At 48.3% G+C, this 20257-nt stretch overlaps 1 protein-coding gene across 2 annotated transcripts in view; it reads left to right on the plus strand.

Moving 5' to 3' along the window:
• LOC136554324 (phosphofurin acidic cluster sorting protein 1-like) overlaps positions 1–20257 on the plus strand; it is a 54754-nt gene that overhangs the window by 21992 nt on the left and 12505 nt on the right. For both annotated transcript variants that reach the window (XM_066546172.1, XM_066546173.1), the window contains exons 2-6: positions 12983–13070; positions 18380–18469; positions 18780–18905; positions 19082–19244; positions 19385–19476. In XM_066546172.1, coding sequence (XP_066402269.1) covers positions 12983–13070; positions 18380–18469; positions 18780–18905; positions 19082–19244; positions 19385–19476 — 559 coding nt within the window. The remainder of the gene's footprint in view (positions 1–12982; positions 13071–18379; positions 18470–18779; positions 18906–19081; positions 19245–19384; positions 19477–20257) is intronic.

The raw sequence follows: 20257 nt of genomic DNA on the forward strand, positions 1-20257 counted from the left end.
GGCTGTACATATTAGTGTCTGTACAGTTAACTCACTGTGAAGAGGGAGTGTGGGGGGAGCTCTGGCACACTTGATTTGGGTTTGCAGCCCCCCTTGGGTCTCCTGGGTACCACAAACACACCTGAGTATCCATGCTCAAACTGCTGTGGAGGTGATGAGAAATGTAGTAGATGAAGGGAGACTGGGGGTAATGCTGGGGGTACAGAATTGCTTTTACTTGTTTCTGCTTTTGCTCTTTGAGAGTAATCTTAAATATTTGTATTACATCTCATTGCATTCTGTGTCTTACTTGCCAAGACTGGTTGCCTTAGTCACCAGGGCTGTGGTAACTAGGACAACAAGATTAAGCAGGCAAATGTAGAAATAATGGTAATAACTTTCTCAACTCTTCCTGCAATTGGCTTGTATGAACAAATATCCTGCATGTGGGTGACTTGTGTCAGCAGTCTGTTCTCCCTTTCTGCCTGACACACGCTGAAATCCTGCTGGTGGCACTACCCTAATCCAGCTGTGGTGGTGCCCTCCTGCAGCTGGAATCAGCCTGTCAGGGCCATGTGAATGTTGCTGTCCACCTCCTTCCTGAGCATGGAGCTGGAACAGGGTGCAAGGGACACTGAAGGCCAGCACTTGTGTGCTCAGTAGCTTGGTGGCAGATTCTGAGTGGGAAGTATGGACCAGTGTCTGCTGGGGTGGGGAGGCTGCCCTACAGTGCTGGGGCTGGCTGGTGGCTTCCATGCAGTCACTGTCCTCCATAGATGTTGTCCTCTCCTGCAATAGTTATTTACATGTTGATTTGTTTGCTCACTGTTGGACTCAGGAGGGTCTGGGAAATGGTAATTGTTGTCCTGTCTCTTATTCCTCAGGATACTGTTAGCACTATGGGGGTAGTTGGAGGTCAGCTTTTGATGCAATTTTGCTTTGCTTTGAGAGCTAGCTGTTTCTATCCCACCAAGTAAACCCAAATCCTGACTTGGAACAATGAAGTTTTATCTCCCACCCCACCTTGGAAACATGTTGTTCCTGGAAGCTCTCTTGATGTGTCTGCCCTTTCTGCAGTAACAAACCAGTGCTGTGTTAGCTCCTCTAGAAAGCTCCCAGCTCCATGAGTTTGGGATAGCAAGGCACTTGCCTAGTATTCCTCACTGCTCCCTGCTTGCCTTTGCCTTCTCCCTGCTTGCCTTTTCCTGCTCCCTGCTTGCCTTTTCCTGCTCCCTGCTTGCCTTTTCCCAGCTGAACATGATAGGGAGCTGCAGTGAGCACAGTAAAGGGATTCCCTGGATGCACAGGCCTCTTTTTTGTGGGCACCCAGTGCAAGCTTAATAGGCTCTTTTGAACACTCTTGACAATCTCTGATTGATCTTTCATGTGGGGGAGGACTAGGGTGATTGCATCCAAGGAATTGTGCTAACAAAAGACCCAGTGCTTTGGTATCTGCCTTCCCTGGGGAACAGCTTCCTCTGCCTTTTCTCCATATGTGATGATCCTCAGGAGTGCATTCACCTCTCCTTTGAACTGTTTATAGCTGCAAGCAGCATTTCTATTAAGGAACTGTCAGATATTTCTGAACTAAGTTTTTGCTTTCAGTGGTACCATTTTCATATGTCCAGATCCTGGGCCTTCATTTACGTTTCCTTCTCTGATGTTGCTTTCCCCTGACTTTTGTCCTCTTAAAAACTGTAACTGGCTACAATTTTATAGTCACTTGCAGTCTTATTTTTTACCCTTACTAACCACTGTTAGATAGAGTCAGATTCAAAGGTGTCCCCTCATGGCTGTTTTAAAAACTTTTCACTATTATTCTGGACTGGAACTAGCTTTTATTTCTTTTATAGGCTTTTTTTACAGTTTGATCAGTGAACCAGAAAAGCCATGTTTTTGTGTCTTCTGCTTCAGCTGGCTGGTGCAGAGCTTCCTGTGGGCCAGTGTTAAGGTAGTATGTGCACTGGCAAATGTTTTTCTGGAAGCCTGTGTACAAGAGCTGAGGACAACTCATTTCAGAAATGCTTAATGACCTCCTGTCTAAAATTCAGAGTACTTAGAAAAGAAGGATCCTGCATCTGAACATATACTGGACAGCATATGCCCAGATAATGGACATAAAGGAGTGCCTCTGTTGCACCAAGTAGTTTTGTGTGCACCTATTGTGCAGGAAATCCTTCACTACAGCCACAGATTCCTGTGGGTTGGTGGGAAGGGTTGCTTGATAAATCACCTGTCCCTCCATTTCCTGAGTTCTTCAATAGGCATTCTGGTGCTTCAGTGAGCACTACAAAACTGTGCTTTAAAGAGACAAAGTGGTTGGTAGGGCGTTGAACTTCTGAAGTGTGTTACAAATTTAAATTTTCTTAGTCAGGGTGTGTTTGGATGGCTGCCTGTGCCCGGTGTGGCTGTAATACAGGATGTGGTGAGGAGGCACACCAAGTTATTTATGGACCCTTTTGCTAGGTGAAATGTGTGCTATGATAGCTTCTGGCTCTGCTTGCAGCCTGCTGAGAAGGTGAATAGGCACAGTGATCCTTGGAAAGAATGTCCTGTTCCACTGGGACAGTGTCTGGAAGCGAGCAGTTGCAGGTGCATGCAGTGTCATCTGTTCAGTCTGGGTGCTGCTTGCTGGGGCCCCCAAGGGCCCTGCCAGCCTGTGAGTGACTGTGTGACACTGCTGAGCCCAAGCTGCAGCACCTTGGAGAGTAGGGACAGTTTGCTGGACAGCCTGGCAGCCTGCTGGGAAATCCTGTGGTGCCAGTGAGCAGGAATGGCTGTGGACAGCAGCTGCCTGCATGCTTTGCCTGGAGGGTGCTCTGAGGGGAAATTGCCTCTGCTTGGTCCACTGGAGCTCAGACTGTTCCCTGGACACATTTATTTTTGCAGCATAGCTGGTTCATGCTTTTTGATGCCTGCTCCCAGAGAGCCTGATGTTACAGGGTCAGAGGACCTGGACAAAAAGCAGTATTCTCTTGCTGGGATGTTTTGGCAAGTACCATGGTATTCCTGAGCTAGGGAATTTAGTGTGAGCCATAGTAATGTGTGCTGCCTTGTCACTTCCACTCCAGCTGCATGGATTGTGTGGCATCCCTGCCTCAGAAAGGCATGCACAGTTGGGTAGAAACAGCCCAGAAGCTTGGTATTGCAGTAGTGTTCCAAGATGAATGTCTCTGCCAGGAGGGGCTGTTTTTGAAGCTCACTGGTGGGGAGAAGCAGTGCACACTGGAGTGTTTGCAGGGACCTCTGTGCTGAAAGGAAAGCTGCTCTGTAGCACCAGGTAAGCTGCAGCTCCTTGCTCTGGAGTGTGGGATAGCTCTGGCATGTCTGTGCCAGTGACAGGTTGGAATAGCCAAGTGTCTTTCTAGGCAGATCTCAGGTTTTTCACTCCATCCTCTGATCTTGTTTTTGTCACTGACGGCACAGACTGATGGCTCTTCCATGGTTTTAGTAACTGCCCTTTCATAGCTTTCCCACTTTTCTGACAAGGGTTTCTTGTGTGTGGTCTGCACTGTGGCTTCACTGGTCAAGATCAGTGGCTTAAGAGACCTGTGCAACAGAGAGGTTTATAAACCTGTTGGGAAACAACTGCTGGGCAGAGCTCTGTGTTGAATTGTGTCTGGAGAGAGGAGACCTGCTAGGAAGGAGAGGCTGGAATAGCCCTGCCAGTGCTGACAGGCCATGCTCATCCTGTTTGGGAGTTTGAGGTTCTGGGGAGGTTTGGCATCCCAGTGGCAGCTGCTCTTTCCTCCTACAGTGGGACTAACCACATTAGCAGGAATGTCCCCTGAGATCAGGGTAGGAAGGATGTGTATCTTGTGTGTAATCTGCTCTCCAGGCTGGCAAAACTCGTGGGAGCTCCCAGTCTGCAGGGAGGATCAGGAGGAAGCAGTACTCAAGTCAGGAGGTGGCATTTAGGTTCTATATTGATGTTGGCCATCTCTCTGTCTGCTGCCTGCAGTGTGCCATGCTTTTCCTCAACACCAATCCACAACACAAACAAGTACTAGGCCAGAGTGGTGCACTTCTTTTTGAGGCTGCCTGTGTTACTGAGTCTGAAACTCTGGAGCTATGGAGCCTGTAAAGGACAGTTGTGCTTAAAGAAAACTGCCTGGGAACAGGGAGGGAGCATTTCATAATATAGGCTTATCTTTGACTGGCTTCCCTATGGTGTTTGAGAAAGCACCATTTGTCTTGTTTAGAAACTGTTGCTGGCACACACTTGTCCATGTGAGGAGGTACATCCAAACATCAGAGGATGGTTTAGCAGGCTTGAGAAGGAGAGCACATACACTCTGGAGCTGTTGGCTGCAGCCCTAACCAGAGGGAATCCCAGAGATCTTTGCTGGTCTGAGAGTGTCACTGCTGTCTGTGCTTTGTGGGGGTACTGGGGAAAAGGGAATGCTTTTGTATTGATGGTCTTGGCCAATCATTTGTGGGAGTTTTTCTATTGCAGCCAGGCTTGCTCTGTCCTGGTTTGGGATCTCATGACCTCTGCATTGGCCCTCCTGCTGGGAGCAGCCTCACTATGCCATGGACAGCAAACAAGCAGAGGGATCTGGATGTTAGCTCCTGTCCTGAGTAGCCATTCTTTCATTGGAAATGCAGTGTTATGAGTAATTCAAGTCTTCGGTGTGCCTTGCTAGCATGGTAGCATTTTGGCAGCACAAAAACAGCTGAAAGCCTGCAGTAGATAAAGCTTTTAGGAAAGAGGAGTGCTCTGCACCCTGAGCACAGCACTGCTGGTGGTCCATCTGCTACTCCTGGTGTGGCTCCCTGGGCATGGGGCTGGTGTACACTGGTGACGCATGTTTGCTGACCTCCTTTAGCAAGCATGTTCTAAAGCAAAACCTGTTCTGACCTTCCAGTGAAGGAAACAGTGGCTGGTGCAGGAACAGTTTTGGCTGCAGTTTGGCTACACATGTCAGATAGCAGTTTTGGAAGCCCTGAGGAAAAGGATGAATTTGTACATCTTGTTCGGTATTTAGAAACACTTTTATATTCTCTTAGATAAATCCAGCAAATCTCTTCTGTAATCCTGACTGAGTCTTGGCTCTTCCAGACAAAAATCAGTGAATCCAGTACCTGTCTGCACTTTCCTCCCCTCACCTGGCTGCTTTCACTCTGGTAGCAAGCAGCTCTGATGGCTGTTGCTGGTGATCAGTAGTAGCTACTGCTGCTGGCTGAGTCATGCACAGTGTTGATGCCCTTATCCTTTCTCTGAACCTCCTTATCTCACTGGTGCACCTGGCCCAGCCTGGAATGTCTGCCATGCCTTGTCCTGGCTGTTGTGTCTCTCTGGGATATGACCTGCCCTGTTCTCTGCCTCTGTTGAGTGTGGCTGTGTGCTGTCTCAGTGGTGTTGCGGTGCTATGAAATCCATCTCTGAGCACAGAGGAATGCTCCAGGCTTGTGATGGAAGAGAAGATGCCTGGGAGGCTTCTGAGTGGCACTCAGAGCCCCTGGGCAGAGCTGTGTGGTCCCTGCAGATGAGAACAGCAGGGGCTGATGGTGTGGATTTTCCCTTCTATGGGGATAGGAAAATGAAAAAAATGAGGTGCTCCAATTCAGCACGGTGGTGCTGAGGTCCCATTTAATGCACTGCACTGGCCTCTTTTCAGTGACTGCAGTCTATCTTGAATGGCCCTTCCAGGGGGGGAATGCTAACCAGGACACAAGGCTGTGAGGAAAACTCTAGGCAGTAGCAAGAAGCCAGCCAGGAAGACAAGGAAAGGTAGATGTATCTGCTTGCAGGACACTGTTTTCTTCCCATTTGCCTCCTGACTGAGGATGAATTGCTTGATGATACCTTGCTCTTGGTAATGTATATCCTACTGATCCTGCTATTTTTTGCCCTCCCCAGCATGACTTTGCCTATCCTCCTCCCCTGTAGTGCAGCCAAGTTGCTGCTGTGAGGATAAGAAACCCCTTCCTTTGCTGCACCCTCAAAGACAAAAGGAAGGAGGGTGTCATCTGGTCCTCTGGGGTATCTGAGCATTGGCTTTGGGTTTGGTCTGTCTAGGGGCACATAGGAGGAGATGGGAAGAATAGCCATGTGGGAAAACAGGCTGGATTTCTTGGCAGGCAGGCAGAGCTGTAAGCTGTGAAATGCTTCATAGGAAAGGAAGGGACATAACCTGGGGAGGTTTTGTTTTCTGTGCTTTGTGCTTTAGGATTTCCTTTGTGAATGTCACTTGGGAATTGGGATAAATCAAACCTACTGCAATTTGCAGTAACAGAAGCATGCTCTGGATCCAGCAGCAGGGTAGATGTGTGCTATTGGTAGCAAGCTGCTGTCAGCCTGGATGCAGATGAGCCAAAATGTCTGTCTTATGGCAAGGAGAGGAATGCTGGTTGGCAGCAGGGCTGTTGTGCTGCACACCACCTTGTGTATCTTGGCTGAGGGACCTGAGACACAGCAGGTATTTGGTGGCTCTGCCCTAGCTCCTTCCTTGCTGACCCAGGAGGGTGCTGTCATATTTTTTGGCCTTTGCCTCTTAGTGTGTTTACACTCTTTGGTGCAGCTTGCTTTGCTTGCCCATCTCGGGCTGCGGCAGTTGCAGTGGCTTGAGGGCAGAGTGGCAGGAGTGTGCTGGCAAGCCCTGAGTGCTCTGCCTCTCTCTCCCTTGGGGAAGCCCTCAGAGCAGGCTGATGCTTTCCTCCCAATCCATCTGTAACTGGTGCACCTACCTGTGCTGAGGCCTGATCTGCAGAGCCTGATGAACCTGCTGCTGTCCCAGTTCATCGCTCTGTTTGCTGGCAACGGGGACTTGGTTTCTGAAAGTGGAGTAGGTCTCTCCTCCCCTCTGTGTGCATCGGTGGTGTCTCATGCAAACACCACCCGGGGCTCGGGGAGGATCTTGCTTTCAGGAAGCTGTGGCACATTTTGAAATGTGTTTTATGTGCTCTTCCCTTGACACCTCGACAGTGGCTTCACCTGGCCACTATCCGAGGTGAGCTCTGTGGATGGACATCCCTATGATCACATACATCTGCTTTTGCAAGCTGCTCCATGCGACCGGCCAGTCTGCAGAGCATCCCGGTGTCCCGGGTTTGTGTCCAGGCCGGCTGCCTTCTGCCCTCTAGCGGGAACATGTTTGGGAATAGGTGCTGCTCCAGCGGTTGGCAGGGTACAGGAGCATCGGGAGCATTCCGTGCCTTGGGACCCCCATGGAAATTCTGGCATCTTTCCAGAAGCCCAGTCTCAGAGTTTAATATCACCTTGAAGGGAAACCTGAGCTGTGAGAATCAGGAAAAATATTGAAGAGCAGCTAAACTGACACTATTAAAGGCTTAGTCCATGTCTGTGAATCTAATAAAGGTGGTGGTGCTGACAAGGATGACAGATGGCTCGTGGTGGGGAAGGTGGATGTGTTCTAATATTTGTAGGTGGCATGGAAACTACAGGAGGACCCAAGGTCCCTGGCTCTGCCACTTGGAGAAATCAGTGCAAATATCCAGGGAAACAGTCTTGTCCAGAGAATGAGCTGCCACTCAGGAGTGGTTGGTAAGCCAAGCACTGAACAGCCCAGGATATCAGCAGAAAAAGAGAGCATTTCATGGGCTTGACCCTTAACTTGTGGGTAAGGACTGGCTCTGAGGCTGGGGCACAGAGCAGGGCTGGGCAGTGACACTCTGGATGCACTCTGGGCTTTTCCCCTGGCTTCTTCCAGCTGCAGTGGGCACCACGCCAAGAGCAGATTCTCCAGATGTTGCACATCAGTTGAAACACTGTTTTGTTATTTGGATGAGATTTTCTTTGGAGTAGAATTTGCTTATAATAGTGTTTATACATACTTTTGAAAAAAATCTTAAAGCATGTTTTTATACATTTTATACAGGTAAGAGAGTGGTAAACATGCAAATAATATTTGAAGACTTCTCCAGAATGAGGACTGTTGTTGTTGCTCTTAAGAAGATTTTATTAGTTCTGTTCATACATGGAGGGCATCACCTGTGACCCAGTTTAGTGGCACAGTCAGAGCAGCAGAAAACCTTCTTGCTTTTCAAGACAATATTAGTTTTTTAACTTGGGGAGTGCTTTCATTTTTTTCAAGGAGGAAGCTATGCACAGAGTACTGCTCAAGCAGGAAATTGTTGCATAATGCTTTATATTGCCCTTCAGTGAAAAGGAAAGCAAAAAACTACCTTTTGTTGTTGAAAAGCAAAAAAAGTAGATAAGAAAATGCTTTCATGTCCTCTTGCTTTGGTATATAGGAGGTAGAGAATTAGGTCCATTGAATCTGCAGAGAATTTTGACACTTTTACTGCAGTGCAATAAAAATATTGAGTGAATTGTTCTTGGATATTTGTACATGATTTGGTATAAGAATGCTTGTAAAATAAACCCTATACATCTGTGTATTGCTCTGCCAAAAAATGGGGACACGGTGCAGCTCTGGCCAGACTTCAGCTGTATCAAAGTTAAAATGTTTAGGATTTATTTTGTGGAAGGGATGGTGAGCAATAGACCCAGGAAGAATAGAGACCATAATTAAGCTCCCATGTGTGCTTACAAAAAAGCAGATATGAGGATTTTTCAGAATTGTGGGATTTCATCAGCTGTGGTTTCCTGGGTTAGGGGAATTGACTAAGCCTCTGACAGAGGCAACCAATAATGAAAACACAGAACTTGTTGTACTAAAGCAATAAAATGGTGTCTGCTCCTTCTCTTGGGCTCCCAGATTATACAAATCCCTCCAATCTGTATCCACATGAAGTAAAGATAATGGAGTGATAATGCAGAAATTGTGACTGCGCCACAAACCAGTCACTTATTATTCCACTAAACTTAATTCAGTTGCATTGGGAAGACCAGCCTGTAGTAAATCACTGTCAGCAGCAGCAACAATATTGGAGAAAGCTGCTCTTTATCCTGGGACATCCTATAGCAGTCCATGTGCAGTGGGAGAACTGTAGAGACAGTGTGCGACCCAAGCTCTGTTGCCACAGTGGGTCATGTACACACATAGCTATGAGCTGATCCTCCCAATGGCAGATAGCATCATCTTTAAAGGATGTGACACCTTGAATTCAGCAGGTCTCAGACCTCTGCCTGATGATTTGAAGCTCCACTTTGAATACTGTGTTCAGTTTTGGGCCCCTCACTACACAAAAGACACTGAGGTGCTGGAGCATGTCTGGAGTTGGTGAAGGGTTTAGGGAATTAAGTTTATGAGGAGTGCTTGGGGGACCTAGGACTGTTTGGCTTGGAGAAAAAGAGACTCAGAGTGACCTTATTGCTCTCTACAGCTCCCTGAAAGGAAGTTGTACTCAGCTGGGGGTTGCTCTGTTTTCCCAGGTAACAAGTGACAGAACAAGAGGAAACGGCCTCAAGTTGCACCAGTGTAGGTTTAGGTTGGATAGTAGGAAAAAGTTCTTCACTGAAAGGGTGGAGAAGTGGTGGAATCAAGTGTTGGAATCAGCACCCCTGAAAATATTCAGAAAACAGGTGGATGAGGCACTTGTGTGTACATGGGTTACAGAGTTAGTGGTGAACATGGTCAGGCTTTGTTAATGGTTTGATGTTCTTAGAGGTCTTTTCCAACCTTAACAATTCTGTGGTTCTCTGATGGAGAATATCACCTGTATGATGCACATTTCAAGTAAACCACAGACTGATTTAACTGACATTCTCTTACATTACTCAAATCTAGTTCTTTTTGCAGGTGTTTTGTCCTCCTACCTGCAAGGACACTGTGGTGAGCCAGGTAAAGCAATAGAAACAGAGCCACTCTTAGCAAGGATAAGTGCACAGGGAGCAGGATTAGTAGCCTTGGCACATGCAGCATCCTGGGAAGAGGAGAAATGAGTTAACATCTCTATGGACTCCCAATGTGTTTTGGGGTGTGTCAGGCAGCAGGAATTTTATGGAAAGAATGGGGATTCTTCACATCAGCAAAACAGAGTATCCGTCCCTTGGAGAAGAAATATTCAATTTGTTAGAATTAGTATAGTTACCTGTGGTCCTGGATGGTCAGGCAGGAAAGCTTCCTTAACAAAAATAAGCCACTGTGTGTCCTCTGTGACCTCTTGAATGGATGCTTTTGCAAACAACCGCTGGAGGCAGTGCTTTGCTGCTGGCAGTGAATTTCACAAAATGCATGTATATAAGAGCTTTCCTTTTAAAGATAACTACAGGCCAGCTTGGTGAAAGCAGAAGTGTTTCAATCAAACTTCAGAGCAAAAGCTCCAAATTTGTCATTTAGTGAGGAAAAGAAGGCAGCGATTTTTAAGATAATACCAGGGAACAGTGAGTACCTCTCCCCAGTAAATGACCAGTAGAGGAGTGTAGGAGTACTGAGGTTCCAGGAGGCTTTCAGACTGCCCTGTTGGAGCTCATTTTCCTTGTAGCTGTCAGTTCTTGTTGTTATCAGAATGTTACACAGACATATTTACCACGACTCAGTATAGCAGAGGTCCCTGCAGCAGTTCCATAGCTCAAGAACAGTTGCTACTTGTTCTGTTTAATTATAGGAGTAAGTAAATCCAGATTTATAATTTGTCTACCAAAAAGTGATTTTCAGGGATCACACTGTGATCAGTTCTGGACAAAACTATGGGGTAGTTGCTGTGGAATTTGGCTGAAATGTTTAGAGCAGCATCTGATCACTGTGGATCAATCCCGTCCTGTGGATATCTGCAGAGATTAGTGTGGGACCCTCTGCTGCCCTGTACTGGCACTGGACACTCAGCACTGATGTAAATCTGGGTGATGCAGGGATTGGTTAAGTAACAGATCAAAAGAGGATCATCAGGGACAACCAAGCTGCTTAAAAATTGTGTGCTCTTGTGCTGCAAGTACACTCAGACTCTAGAACATGCATGTTAATCCTTGTGGGAAGGGTGGTGGTATTTTAGAAAGCACTGTTTGCAGAAGGGTTGGAGCTGCAGGGTGCAAGCTGTACCTTTGACTACCTTATGTCTTTGAATGCTGCAGGGAGAGAGAGCACAGAGTGGAAGGGGGGAATTACCTTCTGGCACATAAAATGGAAAGGATGTGGGGCAGGTTACAGCATCTCTCACTGTGTAAAATAGATCTTGGAAGCTGGAGAGGGATAGAAAGAGAAGAGTGCCTTATCAGAGATGAAAGAGCTGCCCAAGTGGGCAGAGCTGACCAGTAGGCATTCATTCTTCCCCTGGAAAAAGGACCAGGTACTGCCTCAGAGAGGAGCATGAAGCTAATGAGTGAATTAGTTTTTGATAAGAAGTGTGTTTCTACAGTGAGAACAACTGCCAGGTAAAATTATAACCTTTCCACATCCTCCAATTAAGACTGAATATCCTTATGTAAGTTTTAGTCTTTAAGAGATAACTTTTCCATGCAGGTAACTAAGTGACTAAATTAGTGCTGCAAGGAAGGTTTGAGTAGATGTGCTGTCCTTGTCTCACATGCTCAAGCCTCATTTCTCTCCATGGCTTGTCTAGCAGCAGTCACAATCAGCAGTGGTTAGTGGTGGTTGTTAGCTAAGCTTAGCCTCTTTGCAAGCTTTCCTTCAGTACATCTGATGGAGTGGCTGTACCCCTTTTTCTGGTGAGAATTCAGTCCCCCCATCCCTCCCTGAGAAGTGCCTCTGTCTTTGGCCTTGCTCCCCACAGTTCACCCCTAACCATGCCTAAGTATTTCTGGGGAGGAGAAAACCTGCCTCAGGTAATGAGGTTTCTTCCTTCCTACAAGCAGATGCTCAGAGGGGAAGGGTGGACAGGGACCACTTGTTGTAGTGCTGGAGTGCACAGAGTACAAGAGCTTAGGGTCTGTGCTCTGGGTTTTGGCTGAAATAATGCAGCCATCTGGCAAAGGAGTGTGCAGAACTCCCCTGCACACCCAGCTTCCTGACTTCTGGTCTCTACCAGGAGGGACCAGAACATGAAGGGCAGAGCAGCAGGGTTGCAATCACAGTCTAGGAAACCTTCTGCACAAGCTAAAATTCTTTTAGAAGGGAGGACAGGGACATGATAGGAGGTGAGTGCTTGCTAAGCCCTAAACCTGTCCTGCAGTTTGGCTCTGTCCTTCCCTTTTTACTGTCGTTCCGTCTCTGGGATTGTTCTACACTGCTGCTGTACATCACCATAGCAAGAGCAGGTTTTTTCCTTTAAAAATAAATAAAGCAGGTATTCAGAGGGCACAGTGTGTCAGACAGAAAGGTATTTGGTAGCAGCTAAATCTGTTCTCCAGGGAGAGTGACCTGACGCTCAGGTTCAGCATGCTGATATCCACAGAAGTCCTGGGAACCGGAGTCTGCAGCAACGCAGCCATGGAGCACAGAGGGTGACTTGTAAAACATCAGCGTGCTCTTACTGCTGCTAGAGCCTGATGATGTCTGGCTTTGCTCCCTGACACAGAGTTCCTTGCAAGTAGTGTCTAAGGGAGTCCTGCTGCAGGCTCCTAGGCAGGAGATCAGAATGGCTGGCTGTTCCTTTGAGCAGTGAAAGTAGCTTTTCTCACTTAGCCTCAGGATCCTTCCTAGCTTTTTCCTGGAAGTGCCACTTACCATGCTGAGTCCCCAGGATTTGAGCTTGTCAGGGTGGCTGAAGCTGTATGAAACCTCCTGTGGGGCTGCTTCCCAAGTCAGCTCTGTGTGGTACCGTGCAAGAGGAGAGCTGAGTTGTGATGTCTGCATGGGAACATTTGCCTTAACTAAGTCCAGGACAAGGGTGGATTTAAGTGCTTTGGTTTATAAATAAACAGTGCTGTGGCCAAGGTAGATTTAAACAGAGCTGGCAACAGCCCTGCTTGGGAAGGGATCTCTTTACCACATGGCCTGCTGTTGGACTTCCTGTTGCATGCTAATCCCTTAAGCCTGCTTTAGCTCTGTTAATTTTCCTTCTTTCCTTTTTTCCCCGATGGGCTGTCTCCGTGGCGCGTGAATGCCGGCATTCCTAGGCCAGGCCTGTGCCTGCGACTGGGCCAAGCATCCAAGCTGCCTTCTGAGCACTGGGTACCATGTGGCAGGGCCCCAGGGATGGTGGTGCCTGAATGTGTCCCATTCTCTCTGTCTTACAGGCTCTGCAGTCTGCGCCTGAAGAAACTCACAGTGCTGAAAGAGCTGGACAAAGAGCTGAGCTCTGTGCTTATCGCTGTGAAGATTCAGGTAGGCTCTTCTGCTTGCTGCTGCCTGACGGCAGCGAGCCAAGCCCATCCTTGTGCCCTCTGTGAAGTGCTGGTCTGCATGTCCCTTGTCTAGTGCCACCAACCCCTCTGTCTCAGCATGCTCAGGGAGATTTTGGCTCTCAGGCAGGTGGGAATGATGCCCCAGGGACAGCGGTGAGATACCTGGTGCTGGCTTGTATTGGGAATGAATTTGGTTAGATACTGGGACAGAATCTGTCATGCCTCCCTGCCTGCCTCTGCCAAGGCCCTCCTCTCAAATTGCTGTTTGGAGTTTGCCATCCCACTGTTCCCTACCCTTTGAGAGAGGGTCAGTGCTGGATGGTTTCCAGCAGTGCCTCCCATCCAGATTACTCCCTGGGGAATGGAGGGTGGGAAGGGAAGGGTGCAAGGGATCAGCGTCTCTGTGCATGATGTTCTGCTGGTATTTGTACCCTGTCTGATCTCTAATATCCCTTCCCTTTCCCTGTGCATCCCTGCTAGGCCTGGTGCCTCTACTGTGAACCAGGCAGAAGGGAGGGGAGAGGATCTTTGTCACCAAGGGGACAGGAATTTGCCACCATCCTGATACGTGCGATCCCTCCACCCTCTCTGCTGCTTGTGGTGGAGAGATGTGTTCCTGGGGGTGCAGGCACATCCTTTCCACCTGCCAAAGGACAGCATGGAAACAAAATGCATCTTGAGCATGCTGTCCTGGCCACAGCTTCCCTGACCCAGCTAGGGTGCTGGTGTCCTTCCTTCGTTCTTGTCAGCTGGCACGACAGCAGCTGATCCCGTTGAAAGCACCGTGGGTCGGCAGCTCAGCAGCTTTGTGCTCCCACAGAGCTCTTTGTGCTGCACATATTAGGATCTAAATCCTGGATTAATTCTGGAAGCTGCAGTATTAGTGGAGCTCTGGGAGCTGGAGTTGCCTTCACGACAGACCTGATTCACTCTCACGGAAAAAACTGAAAGCAAATTTGTGAAGCCTGGGGCAGGGAGTGAGGACAGTAGGAGAGGCTGTGGTCCACACATTTTTGGTCAGTGTCCCACTTTGTGGCATTCCCATCACTGTATGTATGGTGTCGTTCAGGAGAGCTGAAAGCCCTGGAACCCCTGAGACTTGTGCCCTTTTAGAGCAGGCTTTAGCAAGGAACCAACCTGAGCAGCAGAGAGCTGCCTGGCTGGGCCTTGGAAATGTGGAAGCCATCCAGGCTGGGCCACAGCTGACAGCAGCACAGGGCTAGGGGGCTGGCAGCCAGCTGGGAGCTGTGGGTCCTACTTGACTGGGAGGGCTGGAGTGGTCCCTGACTTCTCTTCTGCACAGTCAGCCCAAGCTAAATGTGCTTCTCTGCACTGGGGAGCCTTGGGTTCTTGTGCAGCCCAGTTGTGCTGGGGCTGACATGTGCTGAGTGTGCATGTCCTCAGCTACAGACCTCACAGGCTGCAAATGTGGGACTGGGGAAGAGACTGCACAGTGGGACTCCAGCTCTCTCAAACAGACCATCCCCATCCCTGCCACAGGCCAATCTTACACCTTGATGGCAAAAGAAATTAATAGGCCTCAGCAGTGTGAAGCCACAAAGCCTTCTTGCTGCAGGGCTTCTTTTCCTGTTAGGGAGTGGAGGCTGCATCCAGGGATTGAATTTAAACATGGTCACCTCCTCTCTGCATGGCCATGTAGCTGTGGCTGCATGCTGGTGTAGGCTTCCTGCAAAGCTGAAGAGAACAAGGAGAATGCTTTTACCCACATTGCCCCGTGGCTCAGCATTCCCTGTGGGAGTGGGCTGAGCTTGTGTGCCTCCCTAGGCTGCTTTCCACCTGCCTGGCCAGCTGCCTTGGCAGGGTTTGGGACTGCTGGAAGGCAGATGGAGGCTGTAGGCAGCTCCAGCACAGCGTGCCTACAGAGTGGCCTCAGATGGATCCATCCCTCCTGCTCCTCTCCTAGGTAACAGATGAGTCACACTAGTAAGAAACTGTTTGAAGGCTTTCCAGTGAGCATTCCATCTTTTGGATGGAAACAGCTGATGCACAGAATTTATAAAGGACCTGCAAATTCCCAAGGGGGAAGCTGGGGACTAAAGGAAAGGGAGGCTATATTTCTCTTGCTTCAATAGTAGTTCTGTTAGGGTCAGGAAGCTGCTGCTCTGAAGGGCAGACTGCATGGAAATGGTGCTGCCACCCAGGCAATAGCTCCAGTGCTGGAGACAGTCTGCTTAAAAAATGTGCATGACCCAAAGGACAGTGTAAAGCCTGTCCTGTCCAGAACTCCTGATCTTCTCACAGTTCCTTCTTGTCTTAAAAGACAGCCTCCAAGGGTGCCATGTGCTGCTACCTGCTCCTTCATCTGGAAATACCACTGTCAAGGGGAACTTTCTATGTCTACAGAACTTACCCATTTCCCAGAGGTGATTTGAATATATAACGTTCCATGGATTTGAGTGAGATAAAACCTGAACTACTGTAAAAGAGGGGATTTGCTCTCATTCACTTGGGTGGTTTTAAACCTTTGTCCCTTGTTACTTGTTTTAACAGACTGGAGCCATTATAGAGCATTTCCTTCTGTGTGTTGTTCAGCATGGCACTAAGAGATTTGGATGTGCTGGCTCAGCTCCATACAGCTGCAGATACCTGCCTTGGTATTGCAACTGATTATGGCATGAAGGGAAACACAGTGTTCCCTCTCAGCAGAGAGACTGAGGTTCACAAACACCCTGTCTTGAGCCATGAATAGAGGAAACAGTCAAAGGAAAAGAAGAAAACAAGCCCCAGCACTCCCAGAACTTTCAGCTCCTGTGACAGGTGCAGTGGATGCAGGTCTTCCTGGATCTGCCTGCAGGATGTAGCTGGTGACTCAGGTTCAAGCCTTGGTGCTGTAGAGAGATGATATTGGCAGTCACTGTGTAGGAGACAAGAGTGTTTGCTGTGATCTAGGCCAGGCTAAAAAGGTTGTTTGCCTCTGCCAGGCCTGCCTGCTGCCCCAACCATGCTCCCCGAAGGAACTTGGGCTTTTTTGGTCTTTCTTACTATGCAGTTTTCTGTTTATGCCTCACTCATGCTTCGTTTCTTATCTCTTTGTAACCACTTGTAGTATTTTTCACTCCTGCCTGAGCAATCCTAGCTAAACCCTAAATTTGTTTATTATATTAATGGGCTGTTCTCTCCCAAAATGCTCGTTCAACTTGAATTTTGGGGTTTTGCTGTCTGCCTAGTCCAGTACTTGTATTAGTTCTCTCTCATTTTCCAGATGTGGTATGCTGCTCTAGCTTCAACCCTCTTATAAACCAGACCAACCAGGACAGATTTACACCTGAAATTTGGGGTTGTACCTTGCAAACCAGACCTGGGCATCACATACCTGTGTATTGTAGTGAAAGCTCCTGTGTGTTTTCAGTTCTTAGGCAGTAAAAACCTGTGGCCACCACTTGTCCCTTATGTTTTTCCCTTCCTTGACTAACTCTGTCATCCATGATTTTTGCTGTAACAGTCTGATACTAAGTTTTTCTGTAGTATTCACAGGGATACTCAAGTGTTCTACAGAGAAATTGGTTTTACCTGACATTACTCAACTTACAGAACAGCTGAGCTATATCAAGTGTTCAGTGCCATGTCCAGTTGAGGTTTGAATTTCTCAAAGGATGAAGAATCCTCAGTATTTATATGTCTTTGTCCTTGCACTGTGATAATGAAGTAGCCTTTGTCCCAGTCCTTGCAATTCCACGTGTGTGTGCACTGGCATTTCACTGAGGGATTGGATTCACCTAGGATTGAGGCTGGATATGTCACTTCCTTAGTGGTAAATGACAGAGAGGCACAGGACAGCAATGTTTATGAAACAAACCATCATTTCCTGAACACACCACTCAGGATATCCTCACCTTTTCTTTGCCATAAGTCCTTCCCCAGAAATAGCATCTTCAGGAAGAGTAATTGCACTTGTGTTTTGATGAAAGAATAAATCTATGGTGGATAATTTCTCTGCAACAAAGAGCAAATGGTGGATGTGCTGAAGTAAATGGTCACTGTCATTATGACTGCCTATCATCTGTTATCAGAGAAGAGTTCAGGAAGGGTCAGTGTGTTCTTGGCCAGGAAGGCTCACAGATGGTGAAGGGGATGAGCTCCACCTCCTCTCTTCCGTTTTAGGAAGACCTTGTGCAGGAAAGCCTTGCTCCTGGCACAGCCTCTGGGAACAGCATTGCAGACAGCTTTTGGGAGGATCTGTGGGTTGTGCCACCCTGCAGCCAAGAGGACCTGGTGCATGCAGACAGCATTTTTCTGCCCCCAAGTCATTCAGTGTCTCCATCAGAAACCAAGACATAGAGATAGTAGAGATAGGGCAGAGGCAAAGGAAAGAATTGGAGTGGGAACATGATTAGAGTGCCTCTGTTCCTGCCCTTCTGGTAAAAACCATTTCTATATGTAGAGAGATAAAGACTGTTGCCTGAGGAAAAGACTAGGATAAAGTTTTCTGATCACAAGCTGAGCAAGCAGGGGGACCCCTGTTCTCCTGGACATCCTGACTTGATCCAAGCAGAGGCGTCCTGCCAGCTTTGCTTAGACAGGGGTCTGCACTGGGCCTGTCTGCTTGGGGTAGAGATGTCTCCAGGACCTGGCCAGGCAGCATACTGGGACCCTTTCCTTTACTCTGCCTGGCTCCCTCTGGCTCCAGGATTGTCCCTCCACAACATGGGTGTGACCGTGTTCACAGGGGTCCAAGGATGAGGGAAGATTCAGGGATTTGACTCCATGTTTCAGAAGGCTGATTTATTATTTTATTATATATATTATATTAAAGCTATACTAAAAGAATAGAAGAAAGGATTTCATCAGAAGGCCAGCTAAGAATAGAAAAAGAAGGAATGAATAACAAAGGTTCTGTCTCGGACAGAGAGTCCGAGCCAGCTGGGCTGTGATTGGCCATTAATTAGAAACAACTAACATGGGCCAATCACAGATCCACCTGTTTCATTCCACAGCAGCAGATAATCCTTGTTTACATTTTGTTCCTGAGGCCTCTCAGCTTCTCAGGAGGATTTTTCATAAAAGATGCCTGTGACACATGGGAGTGTCCCTCCAGGTGCCAGATTGAGCAGAGCAGGCTTGTGAAGAGCAGCTGCTCCTTGGCAGGTGGGCAAGGAGGGGGGGCCTCTGGCAGCTCAGGGGGTGCTGCAGGCTTTTGCAGAGTGTTGATAGGCACGTGAAGGGTGGCTCTGCAAGTTGGACAGAACAGAGTCAAGGCATTCTCTCTTTCCCTGTGGACTGTGAGTCTGTGGTTGAGCTCAGTGTGTGTGTCTGTCAATCTCGTTATAGGGTTCAAAGCGAGTCCTGAGGTCAAATGAATACATCCTCCCACCTGGGGGCCTGATGGAGACCGAGCTGGAGCTGACCTTCTCACTGCAGGTACCTGGTCCCCTGGGCTCCCTTACCTGGCATTTTTCATCAAGCACAGCTTTAGAGCTAAGTGTGAAAGGCACAGCCTCTGTGGAGGAGCCTGCTGTGGTTGGCCAGCTGCTCCGTTGCTCCAGGGATTGTTTGCTGGGCCTTGGGCTTTGGAGGATGATGGATAGGTGCAGGTGGCCTTTGAGGGGCACCTCAAAGCTCAGCAGGTCAGATCCTGCTGTACATCAGCATTGAAGAAGAGTTTTCCACCTGTGTGTCGTGCTGAGCCTTGCCCTCATGCTGCCATTTTCTGTGTGCTTCCCTTGCCCAGTACCCACACTTCCTCAAGAGGGATGGCAACAAGCTGCAGATCATGCTGCAGCGGAGGAAGAGATACAAGAACCGCACCATCCTGGGCTACAAGACCCTGGCAGTGGGAATCATTAACATGGCTGAGGTACAGCGTGCTGGGAGCAGGGGGGAGTCCCACACAGCCTCCTGTGCCTGGGCTGTCAGGCAAGGTCTCATTGCTGTGAGAGTTCTGGCTTGTTGGCTGGCTGTCATATAGAGAGGGTGGGCTGCCAGCTGCCATTGTGTCACCCTATCAGGGAGCTTGTCTGTCTGTCTGTCTAGGTCATGCAGCACCCGACGGATGGAGGGCAGCTCCTGGGCCTCCACAGCAACATGAAGGATGTGAACATTCGAGTGGCTGAAATCAGTATCTACTCTCTGTCCAGTCAGCCCATCGACCATGAGGACGGGAACGTCCCCTCAGGTCCTAAAATCAAAGCTTCAGGTGTGTTTAGTGCTCAGAGCTGCAGGCAGACATTTGGGACACATTTGGTAACAGTGCGTGTCCCCAGCACTGCCAGTCCTTTCACTGGAGCCATGACAGGCACCACGCTTAGCTGGGGCATTTGCACTGTCTGCTTTCAGATCGCTCCCCAGACATTGATAACTACTCTGAAGAAGAGGATGACAGCTTCTCCTCAGAGCAGGAAGCCAGTGATGATGCTGTACAGGGTCAGGTAAGGGAGGCCTGGCAAGATGCTTTATGTCCTGTTCCTGTTTCTGGGGCAAGAGTCAGGCATTGAGGTTCTTGAGCACCCTGAGCCCTCTCATCCCCTTGTAAACATTGCCATGGTTCCAGAGGGCTGAGAGCTGTAATACCTCACAGCAAAAAGAACTTTGACAGCAGTGGGCTGCTGTCAAGTCCATTGTAAGGCAAGGGACTTTGGAGAACTATAGATCTCATCTGTCTGTCTCTGGAGCTGTCTGGTCTGCAGCAGAAAACCCCTGCTGAGCTCTCTCCATCTTGCACCATGATTTTCTCCCTTCTCCCTGTGACACCAGGTCAGAGACTCCTTACTCTCTGAGAGAGAACAGGGATTTTAGGAAGAAGTAGTTCTGAAAATGGTCAGAGGTGGCAGAGCCATCAGCCCTGTGATGAGATGTGTCACTGCTGTTTGCTGTGCCCTTGTTGTGGTTTCTGTGCTCAAGGCCATGGAAAGCCTTGTGGTAGTGTGCTGATAAAGCACAGGGACAAACCCCTGTTCAGGGTTGTTGTGGTTTGAAGGTAACTGAGGTTGTTGGGGCAGATCAGAGTGAAACAACACTGGATGACCAGTGTTTATAAATATATATCTATATGGCAGGTTTATTTCAGAACAACTTGGTTGCAATGGAGAGGAGCTATGTGGCCATTTTGGTTATTATTACCCATAGTAATACAACAGTATAAAAGTATAAAGATACCACTTCAGAAAATATAACAGAAAAAGAAAGAGAGATAAAGAAACAATAAGAGTA

The sequence above is a fragment of the Molothrus aeneus genome, chromosome 3 (genome assembly GCF_037042795.1).
Source record: "Molothrus aeneus isolate 106 chromosome 3, BPBGC_Maene_1.0, whole genome shotgun sequence".
NCBI lineage: Eukaryota > Metazoa > Chordata > Aves > Passeriformes > Icteridae > Molothrus > Molothrus aeneus.